The 24,094-nt window shown below is 37.6% G+C and overlaps 2 protein-coding genes across 6 annotated transcripts in view; both read left to right on the top strand.

Moving 5' to 3' along the window:
* Window positions 1-794: 794 nt before the first annotated feature.
* NAE1 (NEDD8 activating enzyme E1 subunit 1) lies at window positions 795-22,769 on the top strand. Of its 2 annotated transcripts, XM_036897693.2 has the most exons (20): window positions 795-950; window positions 3,593-3,696; window positions 3,781-3,841; window positions 5,142-5,172; window positions 5,893-5,964; window positions 6,194-6,273; window positions 6,855-6,964; window positions 8,733-8,842; window positions 9,698-9,760; window positions 10,129-10,192; window positions 10,494-10,585; window positions 12,377-12,436; window positions 12,532-12,665; window positions 14,022-14,097; window positions 14,396-14,435; window positions 15,840-15,926; window positions 16,390-16,482; window positions 18,697-18,811; window positions 18,897-18,946; window positions 21,798-22,769. In XM_036897693.2, the coding sequence occupies exons 1-20, from the start codon at window positions 898-900 to the stop codon at window positions 21,905-21,907; spliced, it is 1,605 nt and encodes a 534-aa protein (XP_036753588.1). In that variant the 5' UTR covers window positions 795-897; the 3' UTR covers window positions 21,908-22,769. The 2 variants fall into 2 exon arrangements, with proteins under 2 accessions (XP_036753588.1, XP_036753589.1); XM_036897694.2 differs by lacking the exon at window positions 15,840-15,926.
* The window catches only part of TERB1 (telomere repeat binding bouquet formation protein 1), an 85,001-nt gene continuing 83,542 nt past the window's right edge, over window positions 22,636-24,094 (top strand). For 2 of the 4 annotated variants that reach the window (XM_057492668.1, XM_057492667.1), the window contains exon 1: window positions 22,636-22,769. The gene's annotated coding sequence lies outside the window, so the exon portion shown is untranslated. The remainder of the gene's footprint in view (window positions 22,770-24,094) is intronic. The other 2 variants (XM_057492669.1, XM_057492670.1) reach the window with 1 other exon arrangement.

Genomic DNA, 24,094 nt, shown 5'->3' with positions numbered 1-24,094 from the left:
CCTCCTACCTACCCTTCATCAAATCCCCCACCACACCAAACTTCCTTTAGTGCCTCTAGCCTGACATGCTTTCTGTCTCCCAGAAATGACACCTGCTGTTCCTTCTGCTTAAAACATTCTTCCTTGATTACACCACATGCAACATTCCTGGAAAGATGGAATGGGTGGGGTTCCTGTGCACATTCCCAGCACCCAACTTCCCTGTATAGGAGGGCCACATTGTCTAGTAAGTACTTGTTTATTGTCTTTCTCTCCTCTCCAGACTGTGAACTTCTCAAGAACAGGGCCCCAGACTTACTCCTTTTTGCATCTGCAGCCTGGTAGCTTTGTGGTTTGAAACAGGCCCTCAGAGTGGGCTTGCTGCATGATAGGATGGAAGTGAAGAATGAGCAATGATGGTCATACTAAAGAAAGCTATTACACATACAGGATTTTTTTTGTGTGTGTGAGCCTGGCTCTGTGTATCCAAAATCTCATTTAAGGCTAACAGAACTCTATGACAGAGACCCATTTATCCTCATTGCACAGGTGAACAAATTGAGGATTTGCTCTCACAACCACTTGGTAAGTGGTTAAAATCTAAATCTACTTGATTCCAAAGCCCGAGACCCTTCTACTCTCCCCTGTTCCCCCCATTACCGCAAGTACAGTCACGTACTGGCATACTAGCGCGGCTGGCGCGTCGGGCGAACACTGGACCACCAGCACCGGCTGAGTCCCGGCTGTGGCCGCGAATGCCTGGGCAAACTAGCGACGCGTGCGCAGTGCAACGGCGGCGCCCCCTACGGGCGGTGCGAGGCAGACAGCGGCGTCCAAGGGGCGCTCAGTGCGCCTGCGCCTCGTGGAGCTGGTGGCGGTGCTTGGTGGGACTCGGCTGTTCGCGCGGCGGGCGCGGCCATGGCGCAGCTGGGCAGGCTGCTCAAGGAGCAGAAGTACGACCGGCAGCTGAGGTGAGCCAGGGCTCACCGAATCGGGCGGCGGGCCGGCGGGCTCCCATGCATCCGGGCTGGGCCTAAGCGAGCGGGCGGCGCGGTCGGGCCTCTCGGGCCTCCCTCCGGGCCGCGCCGCGCGGAGCTCGGGGAGCCGGCCTGGGGCCGGCGGTGCTCCTCGAGGTCTGGATCCCCCTCTCCGGAGGGGCGCTCCCTCCCGCCACACGATGTGCATTTCGAGGTACGCGGTTCCAGCGTCAAACGGGTCACCAGGGCGTCTGTCGGCCCGCCTCGCCCCGCTTAGACTCCTCGTTTTTCTGAATGGGGGCATCAGGAGTACACCATCCCTGCCGCCGAGAGCGGCACCCAGTGTTAGGTATTGTTCTAAGCTAGCGCTGTCCAATAGAAATGTCGTTAGTCTCATGCGAGGCACATATGTAATTATACATTTTCCAGTATCCATGTTAAAAAGAAAAACAGGTGAAGTTAATTTTAATACACCGTTTAACCCATCATATCCAGAATATTATCATTTCAACACGTAATCAACATAAAATAGGTATTTTAATTTTTTTTCACAACTGTCTTCGAAATCTGGCATTTTCTTTTACAGCACATCTCAGTTTGTACTTAGCCTCATTTCTAGTGCTCAGTAACCACAGGTAGCTAATAGCTACCTTGATGGACACTGCAGGTATAAACCATCAGGCAGGTCCTTGGCTACTTTCTTGCCTTTTCTCCTTACATTCCCCATTCCTATTTATTGAGCTGCTTCTATGTGTTAAGACTGGAAGGGACACAGATGCTTATCACCCCCTTCCCTACCCTTTCTGGAGCCCCCAAGCCAGGAGAGGTTACAGTGTGTCTCTAAGGACTGGAACTCCCATTTGCACCTACAGCCTACTGCTTGTATTAGGGTCTTTTAGGCACTTAATTCTGAGAGCAGCCTTGAAGGCAGACATTCTCTTTGCATTATTGATGGAGAACCCGAGTCTTGGAGAAGTTACATAACTTGTGCAGAATTTCCCATGTATTTGAGCCAGGATGTAATCTCAGGACCCTCTGACTTTTTCAGAGCTGGTACTTAGTCACATCACTGTGCTTCCAAGCTATGAAATGTGATCATGTTCATTGGAGGAAGGTGGCAGAACCCTTGTAACCAACTTGTATTCTCTTGTAAATTCTTGGAGTGCCTTGTGTTTTGAATGCAGATACAACCCTCCAGGACAGAACTGAGAAGATATTTGAGGTTACTAAGTAACTGTAACAAAAGAGAGATTTGCTGAGTCCAGTCTACTTAAGAACCAAACTTTACCTTTCATAGTGAGAACTGCTTACTGGTTTTGAAGTGTCAAGAGGGAAGCAGGTAGAAGAAGTGAAGTTGTGCAGCCAGCCAGCCAGCCAGCCAGCCATCAACAAAGCCCTTTCCTTAGGCCAGCAAGAGAGTAGAGAGGATTGATTTCTTATCTGGGCCCTTTCTTGAAATATGTTACCAAGAGATGCATGATGCACCAGTATTCTCTGAGGCTCTCTGTCCAGCTACCCAAGTATCCATTAACCAAATATGTCAGGTGTCTTCTATGCACTCTACTTACATAGAAAAAATACAGATGTTTCCAGTCTGTCTGGTTCTTCTAGGCTATTGCTCCATATGTTTGATAGCTGTTCAGCGATCAGTTATCCTGAGCAAAGCACTGTACGGGGGCATTAGAGCTCCAGGGGTGAACTCGGAGTGGCATGGGCTCTTATGGAACTTAGGGTGGAATGGAGAGATGGATGTTCAGCAAATAAAAAACTAAATGAGGCGGTTACAGTTGTGATATGTTCTGGAGGATGTACTGGCTACACAATAAGAGGGAATCTGCCTTAGATCGGGTGACAGGGAATGCACCTTAAAGTCTGACAGTCCTCCAGGCTATGAAATTTTTATAATGATTTGGTCTCCCTCTGTACTTCCTCTACCAACAAGAAAAGATAAATTAATTAATAGGCTTTCTGGGTGAAGATAACCAGGTTAGCCCATATGCCATGGTACATGTGTGATCATGTACATTGACCAGTTAATGAGATGCATTAATGTGAGTCAGGTTATAATATATATTTCTAATCCTTGTTATATCTTTGTGTTTGCCAGTATATGTATTTATTAATCATGCTATCAGAATGTTCATTGGGTATTTTAAAAAACTCCTAGAAGTCAATGTGAAGTTTTTTCAAATGATAGTTAATCAGTTTCATTGGTAAAGCTTTTGTCATTCTTGCAGATGTCACATTGATTGATAAGTCCAAGGTCAGGATCTTAAATATACTGGATCCATGTAACTTAAGAAGAAATTAGAGAACAGAATAGGTTTTAAGTCTAAGACACTTTACTTTAATGTTAATATTATCGAAAGACTTTCTGTTCTGTAAGAGCTGAAGACTAAGTTCCTAGTTCTGATTTGACCCCTTCGAACCATGCAAGGCATCAACCTGTCTGAGGCTTAGGCTACTCAGTTATTAAATCCCTGTAACACCTCCTACAGTTCCTGTGTCATGTTTGCCCTGGTTATCACATAAGTTATTCTACGTAAGAACACTTTAAAGATCAAAGATAACCATTCAAATAAAGTTGTATTTTTGTGAAAGTTTTAAAAATGTTGAATTTGTGTCTTGTTTTGTAGGTTGTGGGGTGATCATGGGCAAGAGGCTTTAGAATCTGCTCATGTTTGCCTAATAAATGCAACAGCCACAGGAACTGAAATTCTTAAGAACTTAGTATTACCAGGTAATGTAGTTTTGTGGTTGTAAATTTACTTAAGGTTTTGAACTGGAAATGTATATTCTTGACTGACTCTGTTTTACCTTTCAGGTATTGGTTCATTTACAATTATTGATGGAAATCAAGTCAATGGAGAAGATGCTGGAAATAAGTATGTTATATTCTTTTCAAATATATGCATGTTAGGAAAAGCAGTGCGCTATCACAGGAGTGAGGCTTAACCAGCTTCATCTCAATCATGGTGACTTGACTGTCAGGTGGAAATAATCCCTATGTTTAGGATTATGATGAGGATGAAGTGAGTCAATATAGGTTCAGTGCTAGCAGTATCTGGCGAGTAGGTTCTCATCATTACTGTCTTTATTGTTGTTATTAATTCAATGGAGTCATTATTCCTTTATTTGTGAAATCTGGATACTTCCTTAGTCCTTGCATTGATTCCTAGATATTAGTATATAATTAACAATAATTGTATTTTTGGATTATAAGAATAATAAAAAGTATCTCATTTGTGTTGTTGTCTAAGTGTTTTCCAGGTATGTCTCTCTCTACACTACCATGTATCTATAAAAATGCTATTTTCAGGATGGCCTGTATATCATTCTTTAGAGATGATCAGATTTAGACTTTCAGAGCATTGGGCGTCTGCGATGTCTCATTATATTTGTTGGGAAACAACAAAATGCGTAGATAAAAAGGAAATTAGAATTTAGTTCATATTGATATTTGATATCTTTTCTTTGGGTGATAATATATCCATCACATAGCCCTTTTAAAAAAATATTTAAAAGTCCTATTTTCTTCGCTTACTTGGTTGGTTAGAGCAGGATGTGATAAGAATAAGCTTTTTCTTATGGAGTCACTGAGCATGTGTTTCAAATGGTATCCTGACTCCGATTAGCCTGGGATTTAGGCACTGGGGCATGACAAGGGGATGTGTGGGAAGAAGCTTGAGTAAATCTGTTATAGTTATCTGCAAAAGCAAATGGTTCAGTACAGCATATCCCAAACGTGGTCTTTGGAACATTGGTTCTAGGGAATGTTAATAGCTACTAAATAGGCAAATGGATTCCATGGTCAAATGAGTTTCGGACATGGGTCAGATGAAGTTATTCTTTAATATAAGACTTTACTTTCATGTGTATTGTGGACATTATGAATTTCCAAGAAGGAAATACATGGTGTTTCCCTAACTTTTTTAAGCCAGGGACCCCTTTTCTCTCAGAGCACCTTATGAAATTTTTATTCTGTGATACACACATTGGGAAACAATAATTTATTAGCCTGTTTTTGATTACAAATTTCATCCAGGTTTCTTCCTCCAGAAGGGTGTTACAATCTGTAATCAGAATATAGTTTGCTTTGTACTATGAATGAAATATACTTGGTATTACAAATAACCTTTCCTTTGTAGTCAAAGAGGCCCTTAATTTTTTTTAATTCTATTTTAGTTTTTTCCTTCAAAGAAGCAGTATTGGCAAGGTAAACAATTAGTTTGTTATATAGTTGTGTTTGAGTATCTAATGAGCCCACTGTGTTTTGATTGCATGAAAAGCTTTGACTTTAAAGGAGCTTATTATTATGCAGAGAAAAAACTTCAATTAGCTAATTTTTTCTGATCTTGTAAATCTATGTTTGGTAGTTTAAGAACATAGTACTGTTTGTGTTTTTGCATTGTATGCTGTACTAAAGCTAAATATTGAGTGATGTTCATGTTCAGGGAATGGAGTATTCTAGTTAACAAGATTTTAAACTAAGAGTTAGCCATAATATCTTTTATTTTTGTATTTCATATTAAAAATCTTACAGTCATATTAGTTAACTTAGTACAATATTCTGAGTGGAAATGACTGTTTCTTTAATGATTGACCTCTTCTGTACAGGATTGTAAATGTGGGAGGTTAGAGTGAATCTGAACTTGATTCAGAATATCCCTGCCTGCTACCCAGAGTTTTCTGGTAATTTACCTAATCTGAAAATTCAGTGCAAATAATGTAGTTGTTAAGAACTGTTAATGACAGTTTAGCTCTGTTGTAGGTGATGTTCTGGTTGAGTCAGTTTAAACACTATGAAAGCAGAGTTGTCAAATCTATGCATGAAATTTGGGTAGTTTAATAGTGTGATTGCCTGATTTGTAAATTGAGGTGTTATATTTTAGCCACATTTTTTCTAATTCAAGTCAAATGCTTTGTTTCTAAAAAGAATCGTGCTCAAGCTGCCATGGAATTCTTAAAAGAATTAAATAGTGATGTCTCTGGAAGTTTTGTGGAAGAGGTATATATGTATATACATTATTATTTCTGTGTGGAAATGTGATTTTTTAATTCAATGCCCTAGGACTTTATAGTTTTGAATTTTTGTCTGTTCTTTAGTTGAGAGTTTTAATTACTTCAGCATTGGAGTCTAGCATGTTCCCTCATTTGTTCTAACATAGCTTAATTGTTTTCTGCCATGTTTAATATGATTGTGAAATTGTTGAATTTTTTCCCTCTGTCCTGTTTAGAGTCCAGAAAACCTTCTAGACAATGACCCTTCATTTTTCTGTAGGTTTACCATTGTGGTTGCAACTCAGCTTCCTGAAAGGTAAATTTTTATGTTAATTTTTTATTTTAATTTCTTACTAGGTTTGCTTAGTTTTGTTTTCTCTGCAGAGTCTACTTCTCAAAATTCTTAAATTCTATGGAGACCTTTAATTGGAAACACTTACAAATCTCCAACATTGAAAAGATAGGGAAGAGAAAATTATTGAGATGTGAAACTTCTAAAAAAATATATATTTACAGCAGTTAAATTCAACATTGGTTATTTTTTAGTGGAAAAAAACCTAGTTAGGATTAATTATATAAAGTGCTTGGAGGTATATACTATCGTTTTATTAATATTTTCTTCTTTGTTATGCAAATGTTAGGAAGTGTCTTTCAATAACATTCTCCCTAATGCAAAAGAGGAGGCTTTCATCTCTCTCTAGTCCAAAAGATATACTTTCTTTGACGCTGCAACCTTGTGGCATTGCTTCCTGTTCAGTGTATCCTTGACCTGCTTGTGTAAATGCAATAAATAAATCTTTGGATTCATTTTTTAGTAAGAAAGTTCATTTATTTTAAGGTGTTTCCATGCTTGTGATATATCCATTTGCTTATGTTATTATTTATTGTGCTTTACAGTATGTTACTACGTTTAGCAGATGTCCTCTGGAATTCCCAAATCCCTCTTTTGATCTGTAGAACATACGGACTAGTTGGTTATATGAGGATCATTATAAAAGAACATCCAGGTAAAATTATTGTACCTGTGAGGTGTGATATTGGTTGCTTTCGCTATAAGTTTAGAAACTTGACAATTTAGGAAGTCAGTTCTAAATTATAAAGTAAATTTGTAACAGCACAATTCCAATTATAGGTTCAAAGTGGCAAATAATCAATAGGTTTTACTCTAACATTTCCTTTACTTAGCATTATAGAAGGATACAAAGCAGAAGCTGTAACAGGTACAGCTTCTTCATTTTATTAGAAAGTTCAGCACTATGCAAGTCCATAGGTTTTTTTGCCTCCTAATCCACATAGGGCATGTATGGATGCCACAGGGAAGAGCCAGCATATGTGGGTCACACTGACACATAGAGGTCACACCACATTTTTTTTCTTTTATTGAAGTATCATTGATACACAATCTTATGATGGTTTAAGTGTACAACACAGTGGTTCAACAGTTAACCAATATTATTAAATCCTCACCCCCTCTAGTGCAGTTACTGTCTGTCAGTGTAGCACACCACCTTTTCCCTACCAGTATTTTATCCCATTCTCATACAGGTGTTAGGCTCCCTGTAGTTTAGCTACAGTTCCATGCAACAAGCAAGGAATTTACCTAACTACTGGTCCAAGGAGACAGTGTTACAGGAGAGCAAAGTCATTCATAGGCAGGATTACATCAACTCAAGACAACAACTAGTCCTTTACTTAAAAATTTTAATCTTAAGTCATCATGAAACTTTCATTATTCAATACTCCTGTGTTGCCCTGAGCCAGGGTACTCTGCAGTGCAATGATAGCAGTTGGCATTGGCAACATCACTGGGGAGTAGTTCCTGCTTGGGCAGTTCAGGAGTGCCTTGTTGGGTGGTGCTGGGCCCTTTAAGAGTTGTAAGTGGGAGAGTAACAGGGTGAAAGTTTCATCTTAAATGGGTCAGTCTGTAGCTGGGTGGAGAATAAATGAACTTGAAGGGGCAAAGATTGGAGGCAAGGGTTGCTGTTCAGAAATTTCCAGTTGTCCAGGTGAGAGAGAGAGAGCACACGTGTGTGAATGCCATGCCTTTGACTTAAGGCAGATATTATAAAGATAGGGATGAGGGGGTAGATAATAATAATAAGATTAATGTTGCTAGCTGTGTGCCTGCCTTTATGTGAATTATTTCATGTAACCTTCCCTAAATCCTTATAAAATAGTTACTGTTATATCTGCTTTTTACAGATGAGGATGCTCAGGCCCAGGGAGATTAAGTTAATTGCTTAAGGTTACACATCTAACAAGTGACTGAACTTGCCATATTAGGATCTAAACACTTGCTGAAATTATACTCTGCTGTACTCCCCCATGTGGAGAACTGTGTAGGAAGTACACTGAGAAATGCTGAGTGACTTATGTTGGGCCAGGGAAGAAAGAAGTCAAGGATGACATCAGGTGGCTAGGGGAGAGGTCTAGGTAGATGGTGATGCTTTCTGTTGAAGACCAGAGGAGGGGAAGGGAAGGTGGTTTACATGCTATCTGAACACACATTTTTATTAATGTTGATCTTTTTCAGTTAAATCAACAAGAAAATTCTTCTCTAAATAAGTCTTGGTTTTACTTTGATTGAAACTATAGTCCACTTACAATTTGTGCACTTAATGAAATGTAAATGTGTATGTAAATTTACCTCAGTAATGAACAAACAATGAAAAAACCTGTAGGCCCTATGCCCATTAAAAAATCTCTTAAGTTCTATAACAGAGTGTATTGCCAGCAGTATCATTAAAGAAGTTTATCTTTGGGATTATTTCACAGTAATAGAATCTCATCCAGATAATGCATTAGAGGATCTACGACTGGATAAACCATTTCCTGAACTGAGAGAACATTTTCAGTCTTATGATTTGGATCATATGGAAAAAAAGGTTGGTAGGATATATGACCTTCCATTTATAGATAGGCTTCAAACATTTTTTTTAATGTAAGGTTTTTGAATTATACCACAGTGAGAAAATACTATAGACCTCTATATTCCTGTCATCCAGATTATGTAGTAACAGCACTGTACCTAATTTGTTTTAAATAAATTAATTTTTCCCCAAAATCTAAAAATCTTTTTTATTGAAGTTAATTAGCTGAACTGAACATACTGTGTAATCAATATCCAGGTCAAGAAATTGGACATTAACGTATCCCAGAAGCCCTCTTCATGGCCCTTTCCTAAACAAATAGATGTACTTTTTAAAATAGTTTGGATTTGGGGTAGGTGTTTGTTGAAGTTGATGCCTCTTGAAAATTATTTTTAGTGTTTGAGTTACCAAACAACTGCATATTTCATTACAGAGATAGTGATACTTATAAGAGACCATATAGTTTAAGGAATATATGTATTTTTTCTTACATATTAATTAATGCAGGTATTTGGTTCATTGGAAAACCCAGAGAAGATGCTCTTTCCTTAGTCTAGGACTGGGATCTGAAATCAAGAGACTCATGCTTTATTTTTGGGTGGCTATCTCTGAGACTGTTTTCTTGGTAAAATGGGGACAATTGTAGTACAAACTTGCCATATTAGGATTAAATTGTACACTGTCTCTAAAAAAATTTGTAAAGCTTTTAACCCAGTTCATTTTCCTTCATTCAATATTGTACGTATTCTGAAAGATGATCATAAATATTGTTGAATTTGTTGAAAATGAGAAGGTGTAGTGAAGGATAAGTGTTAATTAGTTAATGTTAATTAACACTGACATTTTCTTTGATTTTTCTCTCATGTTCAGGACCATAGCCACACGCCATGGATCGTGATTATAGCTAAGTATTTAGCACAGTGGCATAGTGAAGTACGTCCTTTTTTTAAAAAAGAAATTACATATGTAACTGTATTTTCAATTTATTGGAGGGGAGTGGGAGATTAATTTTTTTTCTTCTGTGGTTACAGGGCAGATAGGTGCTTTTCATTTTAAATCTAGCAGTTCCTCTTTTACTGATATTTTTAATAACAAAATGAAATTTGAATATGTCATTCTGAAACAGGCAGTGGGAATGATTGTAAAGTTCTTTTGTCTATCAAGTCAGCCTCTGATTTCACTGAGGTTTATATTTACTAAGAAATCTCATGTGGATGGGAGAGTGGGGGAAACTTTGGACTCTTCAATTCCCATATTTTGATTTTTTATAATTAAAGTCTTAAAATTTTCAACCAATTTAGACAAATGGACGAATACCTAAAACGTATAAAGAAAAAGAAGACTTCAGAGATTTGATTAGACAAGGTAATATTATGGGATGTGACTAAACTGTTATATAGTTTTAAATTGCTTGAGGCTGATGCTTATCGGATTTCTGTCAGTGCCTTTGTCAGATGACACCATCATGAGCTTTTATTTTTCCTCAGGGGAGGTTTAGAAGCCACTCCTTGTATAGTTTTAAGAATGACTAATGATAAGCCATATTTCTGGGGTTTCAATATCTGATCCTCCCTTCAGAATCTGACAAGGTTGTTTCCATAATGTTGGGGGGAGAAGAGTGAGATGAAAAGGGTTGTTGTCTGCTGACCAATTTCTATTTTAATAGGAATTTTAAAGAATGAAAATGGGGCTCCAGAAGATGAAGAGAATTTTGAAGAAGCTATCAAAAATGTGAACACGGCACTAAATACAACGCAGGTATTAAAAGAGTGGCTAAGGGATTCACAAAAGAAAAGTGTTTTCTGAAGTCCTTAAATATGTTTGATTTTAAATTTAAGATAGTTTTTTCTAAATTGTGTAGCTGGTTAGAAATTAAAATCTATAATGTAGATTGAATCTTGTTTTAATAAGATTCTGTTTTGTCTTTGTTAAAATGGATGTCAGTGTGTCAGCATATAATAGTGATGCAATGACTTACATAAATTATTTGAAGAAGATGATTTGTGAATTGTAACAATTTGGGGGTAGGAATTACATAGTGAAGGTGATATTTTGCTGGTGCAAAATAGTGTTGCCTGAAAAGTTAAATCTTACCCTGCATTTGCTTTCAGCCATAATTATTTGGATATAATGAAAAATATTCTTAATGATATAGTATTCCTTAAAGATTATTTGGAAAATAACTCCATTTAGATGCCGTTTGTTTTGTTTTGTTGTTCAAGTCTGGCCAGTGAGGTTTTGGGGAAACTTGGAATAACATAACTAATATTTTAAGTTAGAACTTTCTTATAATTTAAAACAGCAAAAATTGCTGCCTTTCAAGTGAGGAAGGTGCTTAAGGTGTTATTACAAACTTTTTGGAGACAATGAGGTAGTGTTGCTGAGTGATTAAACGTGTGTATTTTGTGAATCAGTTTTCTGGGGTGATGAAATTTTTCTGTCTTAATTGGGGTGATGATTAAAAATACATGTAAAGTTATCAAAATGCATCAAATTGTACATTTAAGATTTGATGCATTTCACTGAATGTAATATTTACTCCAATTAAACAAAGTTCTCATGGTTGGGGGATAGTGAACTAAGTAAACAGATAAATGCACTTAGTGGTATGAACAAAATTAGAGCAGAAGGGGTAGAGCATGATGGGAAGGAGGAGGTGTGGGGTTGGGAGGGGGCCCGAGAGACTCTCCGAGATGTGTTTAAGCCTGAGTGAAGTGACATGCAAAGATCTGGTGGAAGAGCTTTTCAGGCTGAGGAAGCAAGCTCATGTGCAAAGGCCGCGAAGTAGGATGAAGCTTAGTATTTGTCCAAGGATCAGTAAGAAAGTGTGTGTGATTCAAGTGAAGTGAACAAGGGGGAAAGTGGTGGGAGGGACTTAAGATTTGGAGAGGCAGAATGGGCCAAATCATATGGGCCTTGCATGCCATTGAAGCATTTTGAGCAGGGGAGTGGAGTGACCTGATTTATATTTCTAAAATATCATTCTGGCTTTTGTGAGGAAAATAGACTATAGGGGCCTGGGAGCAGAGGCAGAGAGACCAGTTAGGAGGTTATCAGTAAAACACAACTATAGAATCAAAGCCTATAATTTCTGTCATTTTTGTTAATGTATGGTGATCTTACTAGCATTAAAAGTAATTTACCTAGCTTTCAGCAGTCACTGATAGGATGTTAGGGTTTCAAATTTTTAACAAGATAAAAAAACAGAAAGGACTACAAATCTAGCTTGGTAGTAATGCCTGTAATCTTTGTTATATCTTTAGCTATAACTATGTAAGAAAGATTTACTTTGGTTCCTACTTTACCCCATTTATGATGGAAAGAATAGGTCAGTCTTCACTGCTAACACTGGGCAGGAAGGGATTTTCTTCCATTCCCTTTCCCTATCAAATTAGCATCTGGTACTATTTCTAAATGAAAGTCTAAGCAAATAAGAAGTTCGTATTTGATTACATCTTGAGAATTCAAAGAACTTGTTTGGAGATACAGCAGTGAAAATAAAGATGGTCACATTTTTTAGTAAATGTTTCATGTTCCTTTCTTTGTTAGATCCCAAGCAGTATTGAAGATATATTTAATGATGATTGCTGCATAAATATCACCAAACAGGTAAAAACAACAAAAGCAAAAATAGTGTCACCTTAACCTTTGGGTCAAATTCAAATGCCACTTAATATTAGTTAGCTTTTTTCTTATTCTTTTAGACTCCATCATTTTGGATTTTAGCTCGTGCCTTAAAGGAATTTGTGGCCAAAGAGGGTCAAGGAAATTTACCTGTTCGAGGCACAATTCCTGATATGATTGCAGATTCAAGCAAATACATAAAACTGCAAAATGTGTAAGTCAGTGTTTTCAAACTGTAACAGAAAAACTAATCTGTTTATATTAGAGATGAACATGTTTTCTCAGTCTATCAAAAATCAAATCAAAATCCTATAATTGCATTGCTTTAAAAGTAAGCTAAAGAATTTAGGGGGCAGATTTTTTCAAAATTGATTTAATTTTTTATGATAATTTTAGGTTCACAGCAAAATTGAAAATACAGAGAGTTCCCATATATACCCTCTAGGGGGCAGATTTTTTTCTTTCATATTTCATGATATAACTTAACATTTGAGCACTTAACTGTATTATGAACTCTTCTAGCTATTAACTAATTTAATGTTCACAACAACCCTCAGAGAGATACTGTTATTGTCCCAGTTTTACATATGAGGAAATGGAAGCATAGAAAAGGTAACTTATTAAGGGTTATTTACCAGACAGCTGGTAAATGGGAAAACCTGGGTTTCAGCCCTTGAAACCTAGCTCCATACTCTCAACTAAGGCCCTATACTTTCTTTTATCTGTAACTTAAAACTTTTAAGTCTTTAGTTTTGATGAATTTTTTATCATTCATGTTTCATAATTTAAAGAGTTGATGACTATAGATAGAGACATGCTGTTCAGGTATCACTAGCCTGAACCCAGATAGACTGTCACAAGGATAGGTCTCAATGGACATTGCCCTTATGTAGTTCCAGCATGGTGCTGATGAATCCAGCTGCTGGCTTGGTTTTCTCAAGGGCCAAATAATGTTACACACAGGTCTGTGTTCTCTAGACAGATTGCACTCTTCATCACTGTCACTGTCAAATCCTTGTTGTCCTAGTCTAAAAGTTCAACTACTTAAAACTTGGGAAAAGCCAAATGAGGATAGAAAGAAGTTTGACCTCACATCATAGGTAGTCAGCATAACACCAATTAGCTTGAGAGGGTGCAAATGTAAACAGACTTAAAGAAAAGTTTTACATGAATTTGTAGATGGGTAGTTTGGAAGTATTTAACTTTCTTTGGTCTTGGCTTCAAGGAGATAAATCATGTTCTTCAGTAACATGTTTTGTCAGGTCATTTGTCTGGGAAGCATGGAGCATCGATCCCTCTAGGTGGGTAATTTTTAAGTTGAGTGCTATTAACTATAGAGGGACTCCAGGTATTAGTGGCTTCTAAGAGTCCATCATCAACACTGGGAAGATTCCCTGCCACTAACAGATGCTGCTGGTAGCATTTCCATGGCATTTTCATATTTTGAGTATTACCAGACCAGTATTTTTGCATGTAAAGGAAAGAAAATTTTTTGTTTGCTTCATGGTGATATTTAAATTTTGCTATGCTTAAAATTTGTTAATAGTAGCTTTTTGTTGTTCTTTTCCAGTTACCGTGAGAAAGCAAAGAAAGATGCTGCTGCTGTGGGTAATCATGTTGCCCAATTGCTGCAGTCTATAGGCCAGGTAAGGTGCTGGGTACACTGCTTTTGATGGACAACACAGCTCCTATCAGCTTGATGGAATAACTCCAGCCAAAAAGGTTTAGACATAGAGGGTGTAACACTGGCTCTGAGCTTCTTCAGAGACATCTCTCACTTGTCTGCCTAAGGAGGAACCTGTCATAAAGAAACAAGGTGTTTTTTCAGTGCTCTCCCAGTACTTAGAGAAAGCCTCCCCATCTCACAGTGATGAGCTTTGTGCTATACCTTCTGTTGATCTTCTCTTTTGTACTGGAGCAAAACCTGCATTTATGTCTTTACAGGCACCAGAGTCCATTTCAGAGAAAGAATTAAAATTACTCTGTAAGTCCCTTGAATTAATTTGCTTATTTTGCTTGATAGAAATATGCCACTGGAAGTGTTCCCCAGAATGTTAAACAGTTGCATGCTTTCAGGAGTATAGATACAATTTTTGGGTAAGGTTTTTTCCTCATAATAAATGGAGAGAATATTTTAAGACTGAGTCAGAGATAGAGCATATCTATTTATGGCAGTGCTAAAAAGATATGAAGGTCAATTAATTGAAAATTGTTATTAATACAGAATTATATTTGGCTCATTAATTTTAAATAATTTGGGAAAGTTTTATTTGAAGATTTTGGGTATGAGGTCTTAAATCACATGTACATTGACAGTATTAATTTAAATACTTATTTTGATCTGTGTTAAATGACTATAATGGAATTAAGAATTTTGCCATCTAGTTTCAGAATAGCTAGACTCCTGGAGTCTTCTTGGTAACTTCTCAGTTGGTCCAAAGCAGCATTGTCTTTTATTTAAGTATTATCTTAAGAATAGTAAAATCTGTTTTACATGCTGTCTGAAGATTTTTCCCTGTAGTCACAGCCTATAGTTTTTGCAAAAGTCTGTATTTTGTACGTTCCCTCCTCCTTAAAAAATACATATCCAAGTTCTGTATGTCATGACTCTTCTACAATGTTTGCTCAGCTTAGTTTTAATGTTTTGTCCACTACTAATCTTGTACCTTGTTTTTGCTGTGGTGTTTGTTCTACTAGATTATAAGAGAACAGATTAAAAGCTGGATGTTAGGTATTTGAGGGTTTGTTATTTTGTTCTCTCTACTTGGGTGATGATTGAAAATTTTTTTTTTTTGAGAGGGCATCTCATATTTATTGATCAAATGGTTGTTAACAACAATAAAATTCTGTATAGGGGACTCAATGCACAATCATTAATCAACCCCAAGCCTAATTCTCAACAGTCTCCAAGATGATTGAAATTTTCATAATATAATGTTTATTTACTTAAAGCCTCACATATACCAAAAGCACAATACATGTAACACTCTCCTTTAGGACTACTTATCCATAATAATAATAAAACTATTCACTGAGCTCTGCCAGGCATTGTGTTAGGTAGGGACTTCACACGGTTACACATTTGATCCAAGAACAACTCTCAAAAATGAACAATTTTATCCCCATTTTACAAATGAAAACTGAGGCTCAGGGAGGTACTATCACCTACTTACTCAGTGTTAAACTGGTTGTAATGCCTAGACATGAATTAAGATGACTTGTGTTCTAGTGCTTTCTCTGCTAACCATTAGAGCCAAATAGAAAAGCATTTCTTTACATTTCCATGTCTGTAAAAACTATACACAAAACTTCCTATTAAAGTGACCTGTGACTTGGAATATTCATGTGTCTCAACCCTTTACTTCCATAATGTCCTTCGTGTGTTCAGGCAGCAATTCTGCATTTCTTCAAGTGGTAAGATGTCGATCCTTAGCTGAAGAATATGGCTTAGATACAATTAACAAGGATGAAATTAGTAAGTATAGTAACTTTTGATGCTAGATTATCAATTTTAAAGATATAAATATTTTGTGTATAATAGTATTGGTATATGGTGATAAAAAAAGATAACATAAATATTTATACTCTAAATTTTATTCTGTAAACTAAGAAGTAGTAATAATTTCAAAACATAAAAATATGTATACAAAATCATGTTAGGTCACTGAGTAAGTTGTGTGATACGTATAAGAACTAAAGTCAGCATGTTATTTCTCTAGTAGAGATTATATGGCTATCAGTAATAGTTCATAGGACCCTGGGTTTCTTCTTAGGTGTTTCTCCCTTTATTTTACTGTTATTTACCATTTTCTATTTTATTATTGAAAATATTTCTTTGTATCCTGAAACTTGAATATATAGTAAATTCAGTCCTCAGTCCTTCATTGTATTTATGTCATGAATTACCCAAATTATACTGAAAATTGTTTTCCTTTCAGTTTCCAGCATGGACAGTCCAGATAATGAAATAGTATTATACTTGATGTTACGGGCTGTTGATAGATTTTATAAACAACACGGTAGATATCCAGGTAAGAATAGCACTCAAATTATCCAATACAATAAAATCTTGAATAAATACTTAAATTGAATTAAATCTTAAAACATTCTTGGGGTGTTTGTAGTAGTGGTGCTTGAATTTTACATTGTGAACAGTTTATACCTAATTCATCTCAGTGAGGAAATACCATTTGTTTTTTAAGTGTAAATATTTGCAAATAGTGTTTGATTCTAAACCATTACATGAGAATGTTGGTTGAATGCATATGGAATAAAACTTTTTTTCCTGTCAGTTTCCATAGTTTACTTTCTGAGACTCACCCTGAGTTGAGTGTATTATTCCTGAGTGTAATGGGAAAGCCACAAGAAGTATGCCAGTGACTTCTGAACTCAGAACTTTGAAGATGTGGGGATTTCTTTGCTCAAGATCTGTTTTTTTGTTATCTGTAAACATAATTGGGAAATTGGCATTATGTCAAAGATCTTTAGTTAACCAGAATGTTTTTATTAAGATGATAATTGGGTGGGATTATTGCATAGAGGCACATTCTAGGTGTATCATAGAACCTGTTGCCCCAACTGATGTAGTATGCCCACTGAATTATAGTCTTAGTGAGCAAGGTTACCAGAAGAAAAGGAGTAAATACCAAATATGTATTGCTTTATTTTTATTAAGTGGATTAGAATGTATTTCTCATTATCTGTTTCATAACAAACCAACCTAAAACTTAGTAATTTAAAACAAATTACTCTCCCATGTTTTTGTGGATTGGCTGGGCTCTGTTAGGCAGTTCTCAGTGGGGAGAGGGGAGTCTCATAAGAGTTGCATGATGCCTGAAGCTGGCATCATTCTAATGGGTTGATTGAGCTGAACATCCAAGAAAACATTTTTTACTCAGGTGTCTGGTACTTTAGTCAGGATAGCTGGAACTGCTAGGGGCTGATAGGCATCTCTGTCTATGGCTGGCTGGGACTTCCTTATAACATGGCAGTCCTGGGTAGACTTATTACATGGTAACTAGCTTCCCCAGAATGAACATTCCAAAAGACTCAGACGGAAGGTACAAGACTTTCTATGACTTTGCCTCTGAAATCATACAGTATCACTTATGTTGTGTTCTATTGGATTCCCAGGGCCATCATAGTTTAGGAGTGAGAGTAGACTACATGAGGACAGGAAGGAGTGTGCACTGGGGAGCCATCTTGGGAGTCTAGCTACCACATGGCGTACAGACTTTGGAGTTAAATGTAGGTTCAGATCAAAGCTCTGTCACTCAACTGTCTTTTGACCTTGGGTGAGTCACTATTTCCCTCCAAGTCTTAGTTCTCTCAGTCGTGGAATGGTGATAATAGTGCCAAATAGTATCTACTCTGTTAGATTGTAAGGGTTAAGTATGTGATGTATGGGAATCACTTAACACATGCCAAGTATCTTGTGCTCAATTACCTAGCTGAGGGTAGGTGCAGGGGGGTTAAGTACTCAATAAAGGATAGGTATTACTATTATTAAAGAATAGTGAAGATAATTTTTAAACTAAAGGGGTTAAAAAATACTATTTTTTATAATACCTGAATATTATGGCAATTACATTTTCCTTTCTCGTAATAGTAATAATACTTACCTTCGGAGACATTATAATGTAATCATTAAGAACTGTTCAGGCTCATATCCCAGTTTTACTAAGTAACTCAGGCATATAACCTGTCTATGCCTCAATTTTCTTATCTATAAAATTGGGATTATATTTCATAGGCTTGTTGTGAGGATTAAATCATGAATATATATAAGGCGCTTAGAACAATGTCCAGCATGTATTAATGCTCAGTACATGTTACCTGTTATTACAACTTCATGTCCTCCATGTCATTCATTCTCCTGGAAATGGATAATAAACATAATTTTTATGAAGAGTATAAATAAGACATTACTGTTCATTCAGTTCTTTCAAATAATTATTGATTACCAACTATGCACCAGATACATTTCTAGATACTGGGTATAGAGCAGTGAACAAAGCAGGTTTATCAAACTTAAATTTTTGATAGGTTTTAGATGTTCTCTTGAATTGTTCAGCTTTGTGATAGCGGCAAATACTAGTCTCATACTTGTTATTTTTGTTCCTACTTCAGTTTCACGCTTCACTGTTTTGACTAGAACACCCAACCCTGGATTAAATAAAGGAGGTAGCCATTAATTTTGAATTGCATACCGTTCAATGAAAATTAATTTACGTATGTATCTCTAGGAGTATCTAACTATCAAGTTGAAGAAGATATAGGAAAACTGAAGTGTTGTCTCACTGGCTTCCTTCAGGAACATGGATTATCTGTAATGGTGAAAGATGATTATGTCCATGAATTGTGAGTATTTTTTTGGCTGTATAAGAGATAATGCTTGTCCTGTCATAAGCCTGATCAAAATTCACGTCTCCATCCTTTCCTGTAGTTGCCGATATGGAGCTGCTGAGCCACACACCATTGCTGCTTTCTTAGGGGGTGAGTTGCATAGATCAGAAGGCTGTTTTGCTTTCTTAGCTATTTTAACTAGGGAGGTCAGTGAAGCCGGATGTTACATTAAGCTTAGGTTATTTCAGTAGCTCTTACACCGGTCTCCCTGCTTTCCATCTCTCCCACTGCTGTCTGTTTTAAACTTCTAAAGAGTCAGTAATCTTGATAAACAATAGCCCTGATTGTGTCTCTCCCTTAATAACCCTCTGCCCTGCCAGTATTCACATATACACTACAGTGGTCCTTAGAAAACAAGTCGAGAGTCCTTCATTTGACATCAAAAACACTGTATGTTCTGGTTCTGGTTCCACTCAGCCTATTTGGCTCTGGTTTTTTCATGTTCTTGCTTTTCTGCCAAACACGTCTTTTTTTTTTTTTTTTTGAGAGGGCATCTTTCATATTTATTGATCAAATGGTTGTTAACAACAATAAAATTCTGTATAGGGGACTCAATGCACAATCATTAATCAGCCCCAAGCCTAACTCTCAACAGTCTCCAATCTTCTGAAGCATAACGAACAAGTTCTTCTTACATAGTGAATAAGTTCTTACATGGTGAACAGTGCAAGGGCAGTCATATCACAGAAACTTTCGGTTTTGATCACGCATCATGAACTATAAACAGTCAAGTCAGATATGATTATTTGATTTTTATACTTGATTTATATGTGAATCCCACATTTCTCCCTTATTTATTTATTTATTTTTAAATAAAATGCTGAAGTGGTAGGTAGATGCAAGATAAAGGTAGAAAACATAATTTAGTGCTGTAAGAGCGCAAATGTAGATGATCAGGTGTGTGCCTGTAGACTAAGTATTAATCCAAGCTAGACAAGGGCAACAAAACATCCACGGATGCAGAAGATTTCTCTCAAAACGGGGGGTGAGGTTCTAAGCCTCACCTCTGTTGATCCCCAATTTCTCACCTGATGGCCCCCCTGTGACTGTGCCTGTCTTAGGTTGTTCCTCCCTTGAGGAATCTTACCCGTCTCTGGCTAACCAGCTGTCTTCCAGGGCCATACAGGGAAATGTAAAGTTGGTAAGTGAGAGAGAAGCAGTATTCTTTGAAAAGGTTAGCTTTTTACTTCTTTGCAGATTTATGCCCTGTGGCTTCTATGCCCAGCATTTGTCTTGAGGTATCTTTACCGCTTGGAAGAATTATGATACTCGGTAATTTTCGATATGAGGCATGAATTCTACTAAAGGTTTGTAATTAGGAAGGAAGAAGAAAAGCTATAGAAGTAGCAGATGGAAGAAAATATCAAGAAAGATTGATAATTTCTTTGACATAACTTCTTGTAGAGTAACATAAGCATGTATAGGTTTTAACAAACTACTAATCAAATTGCGTACACACATTAACAGAGTAGGAATACAGATACATAACAAAAGCAGACCTACAATTACCAGCTATATACAGTGAAACCAAGAAAACCAGTTAGGTACCCTAGGCATTTGCCAAACACGTCTTTTTTATTACCTGCTCCATGAATCTTTACCCCTCTTGGCCCATTTGCTGTAAATCTTCTTATTTACTGCATGTCTAAGATCTACCTCTTCCTCAAGGCCCAAGGAAAAAATGCTATCTCCTTCATAAAAACTTACTGGTGGCTGGAAATCCAAGCTCAGAGACAGCATGGTTGGTTTCTGGTGAGGTCTCTCCTTGTGGCTTATAGGTGGCCACATTATGTTGTGTGCCATAACCTCTTGTGCAGGGAGGGGAGGACAGATGGGACACAAGCACTGATGTGACTTCTTATGATGGCACTAATCCCATCATGAGGGGATTAGTACCCTTATAACTTCATCTAACCTAATTACCTCCCAAAGACCCCAGCTCTTATCTCCAAATACCATCACATTGGGAGTTAAAGCTTTAACATACAAATTTTGGGGGACATAAACACGCAGTTCATAACATATGCATTCTTATTCTGCACACCTCATTATATTCCCTCATTTCTTGCAGTCTCTCCTCTTGCACTCATATCCCCCTTCCTTGCTTTTTTCTCTTTAGCACTTTAAAGTAATTTGGCACACTATATATTTTATTTATTTGTAAATGATCTCTCCTTGGCTACTGAAAAGTAAGATCCATGAGGGCAAGGATTTTTATCTTTTCTTCCCAACTATATCCCTAGTACTTAGAATAGTATCTGGTATATAGTACAGTATCACATTTTATTCAGACAGTGAATGTTTGTGAAGGATGAAGTTTAGAATTATAAAAGATCACGACGTTTTTTCTTGGTGGTTTGGTTTTTTTCTATTGTTTGCTTTGTTTTGAGTAGGTAATTAAAAAACTTGTTACTGTTACTATATACTCAGACTGTTACGGAGTGTAACAGTCTGGCAGCATTTAATATAGATCCTTTCCAAATTACAAACGTATTTAGAACAAATATACCTTTATTCCCTTATTATAATAAAAGTAAAACAGGCACAAGGTAAAATTTAAATGCAGCAGAATGGTGTCCTTTAAGAATCTTTGATTCCTATATGTATCCTTTTAAAAAATACAATAAACTATACTGCTGTTTTGACTTTACTTATCTTGCCAGTCTTTCTAAACTACAATTAAAAATACTTCATTCTTTGATACTGTAGCATAACATCCCAAGGTGTGAATGTATAGAATAACATTTTTATTTCCTTTAATAACAGTAATTTTTTAAAATGTCCTTTATTTTGGTGTGACTCAGTAAGCTATATCTGTTTTGGATTACTTTTAAACACCTTTGCTTTTGGAAAGAAAAGTTTTTACAGAATTGAATATTTTTATGTAACTCTTGAAATTCACTTTTTTCAGAGATATGCTTTTCTCCTTTTTTCCTTGCAGGAGCTGCTGCTCAAGAGGTTATCAAAGTAATTACCAAACAATTTGTAATTTTTAATAATACATACATTTATAGTGGCATGTCACAAACTTCAGCAACTTTCCAGTTGTAAAATAAGCATCCTGTGTAGTGTGTGAATGATTGAAACTGTAATCCTTGCCCTCAGGTTGTGCTCTAGTCTGTAAAATTCTGCTAAGGGAGAACTGTTAAAATGTTTCCTTAATAAACATTTTTTTCGCATTTGTAATAATGTAGTTTTGTTCTTTGAGGGAAGGGGAAAGGGATCAGTCCTTCTGTCAGAGAATAAACGCTATCCATTTCTGAGTTAATTATTTCTGGCTTGCTAATTATTTACAGAAATCCTTTGTTAGAAATAGTGTAAAATATTTTTCTTCTTACAGTCTTAAATAATGAATTTAAGCCATGTTCAGAATCTAGCTGTGGACATCTTAGGGACCATCACTATTTGTTAAAATTAATAGAATTTTTAAAGACAATTATTTCAAATGTACAGTTTCGTCAGAAAACAAGGACAGGATGTGACGAGGAGGGAAGGTTGGGAGAGAGGAATGAGATGCAGGCTTGAGGCTCCGATGGCCGGCCAGCGGCTGGGCTCCGACCCCAGAGCCCGCCTTCCTGACACCTTGCTAAAAACCGGGGGCAGCGAGGCTCCGCTGGGGGGCGGGACGGAGCGACCGGAAGTCCTGCCACGCGGAAGTGTGACTTCTTGGTGGGAAACGGGTACGGCGTCGTAGTAGGCGGGTGGAAAACGGTGGGCGCTCAACGCGCTGCGACTTGAGGTTAAAGGCTACGGCCTCCGCTCCCGGCGCTTCTGGGTCCTGACTTCGCCGCGCCTCGGAACCTGTTGGTTGCCAGGTGTAGAAGGCGGGCTGCGGCAGGCAGGCCCGGGTCAGCCCTCACAGCGGCCGGGCTGCGAACGCCCCGCTGCGCCCTCCCTAACCGGCTCTTGTGAGGTAATGCATTGAGCTGGCGGGAAGGGGTTTTGCGGAGAAGGCAGCCGACCCAGCTGCAGTCCCCACAGCAGCTGGCAGGGGAAAAACTGTCGCGTACCGTGTAGTCTAGGCGTCCAAAGAGCCTGGCAGTTTCCGACCCTGATTGTACTCCAGAGTCCCGGGCGCCTTTCCAGGTGATTGCTGTTTGGAAGGCGTGGGAACCACAGGTGAATCATCTCAGATCGTGGGCGGGGCCGCGTGTTCCGCATCACCTGAACGCGGGGCCCGTTAAATTGGCTGATTTTCGGGCCTACCTGCTGCTCGTGAATGGTCTGTCGTGGGGCTGGGTTCGCGCCTTTGACTAGCGCCCTGGTCCCTCGCAGGAATTGGAGAACCCTGGTTGAAGAAGAGCCTGAGCGACCACCTGTGCTCTGCAAATGTTTTCAGCTCTGTAGGTGAGCCACGCTGTGGTATTAATGAGCGCAGGAAGAAGAAACGGTGGAGTTAGCTTCCCCCTTGGAAATACCGTGTGGAACGGGGATGAGGATTAATGCGAAACAGTTGCTCCACTTAGCATGTTAATGTTGCAGAGTGAACAGACTGCTGGTACCCTCAGCTTTTTTGGACCCGAGTGACTTGTTTCTCCATCTCTTTAATGTGACAGAAAGTTTATATTACATGTACTTACGTAATGGCCCTTTCTCCCTTGTCTCTCCTACTTTAGAGGAAGGTTTCCGTTGTGTTATGGGTCCAAGCTGGGTATCCACTGTCAACAACTTAGTGGGATTTTTCGGCCCTGCCAGCATTACACAGAAATATGTAATTTATCTTTCTGGGTGATACTAAGATTTCAAAAAGCTTTTCAGGTCAGCATTTTCTAGGCCAGGAAAAAGAGTAATGTTCAGTTAGTTTTCTTGTTTGAATTTGAGTTAACAGTACTGTTCTGGGGAATAGTTACAAGGAAAACCTGTAAATGGAATAGTTTCTTCCGGTTACCTGGAAAAATCTATATTTTTTTCTTGTGAGAATACAGTAAATAATTTTGAAATCTTGCTGTTCATTATAGTTTGTATCTATTCACTAAATTACTGAAACCAATCTGCCTTATTGGCAGATGCTTTTGTTCTTGGGAATAGACCATATAATTTTATAATTATCAGTCCCTTGAAAGTTAGTAGCTTTTGCTGTGGATGTTTTGAAGCACTTAGCTAATAAATAGATGACTTGTATTAATGATACTACTAGGTCTTTATTAAACTTTATCCAATATTACTGTGCATAGTAACCATTAGAAAACAGTATATGAAAGACAAAATGGAATAGAAGGTAGTGTATATTGTCGCTTT

Source organism: Manis pentadactyla, chromosome 15 (assembly GCF_030020395.1).
Source record: "Manis pentadactyla isolate mManPen7 chromosome 15, mManPen7.hap1, whole genome shotgun sequence".
NCBI lineage: Eukaryota > Metazoa > Chordata > Mammalia > Pholidota > Manidae > Manis > Manis pentadactyla.
This window is presented reverse-complemented; position numbering and strand designations above follow the sequence as displayed.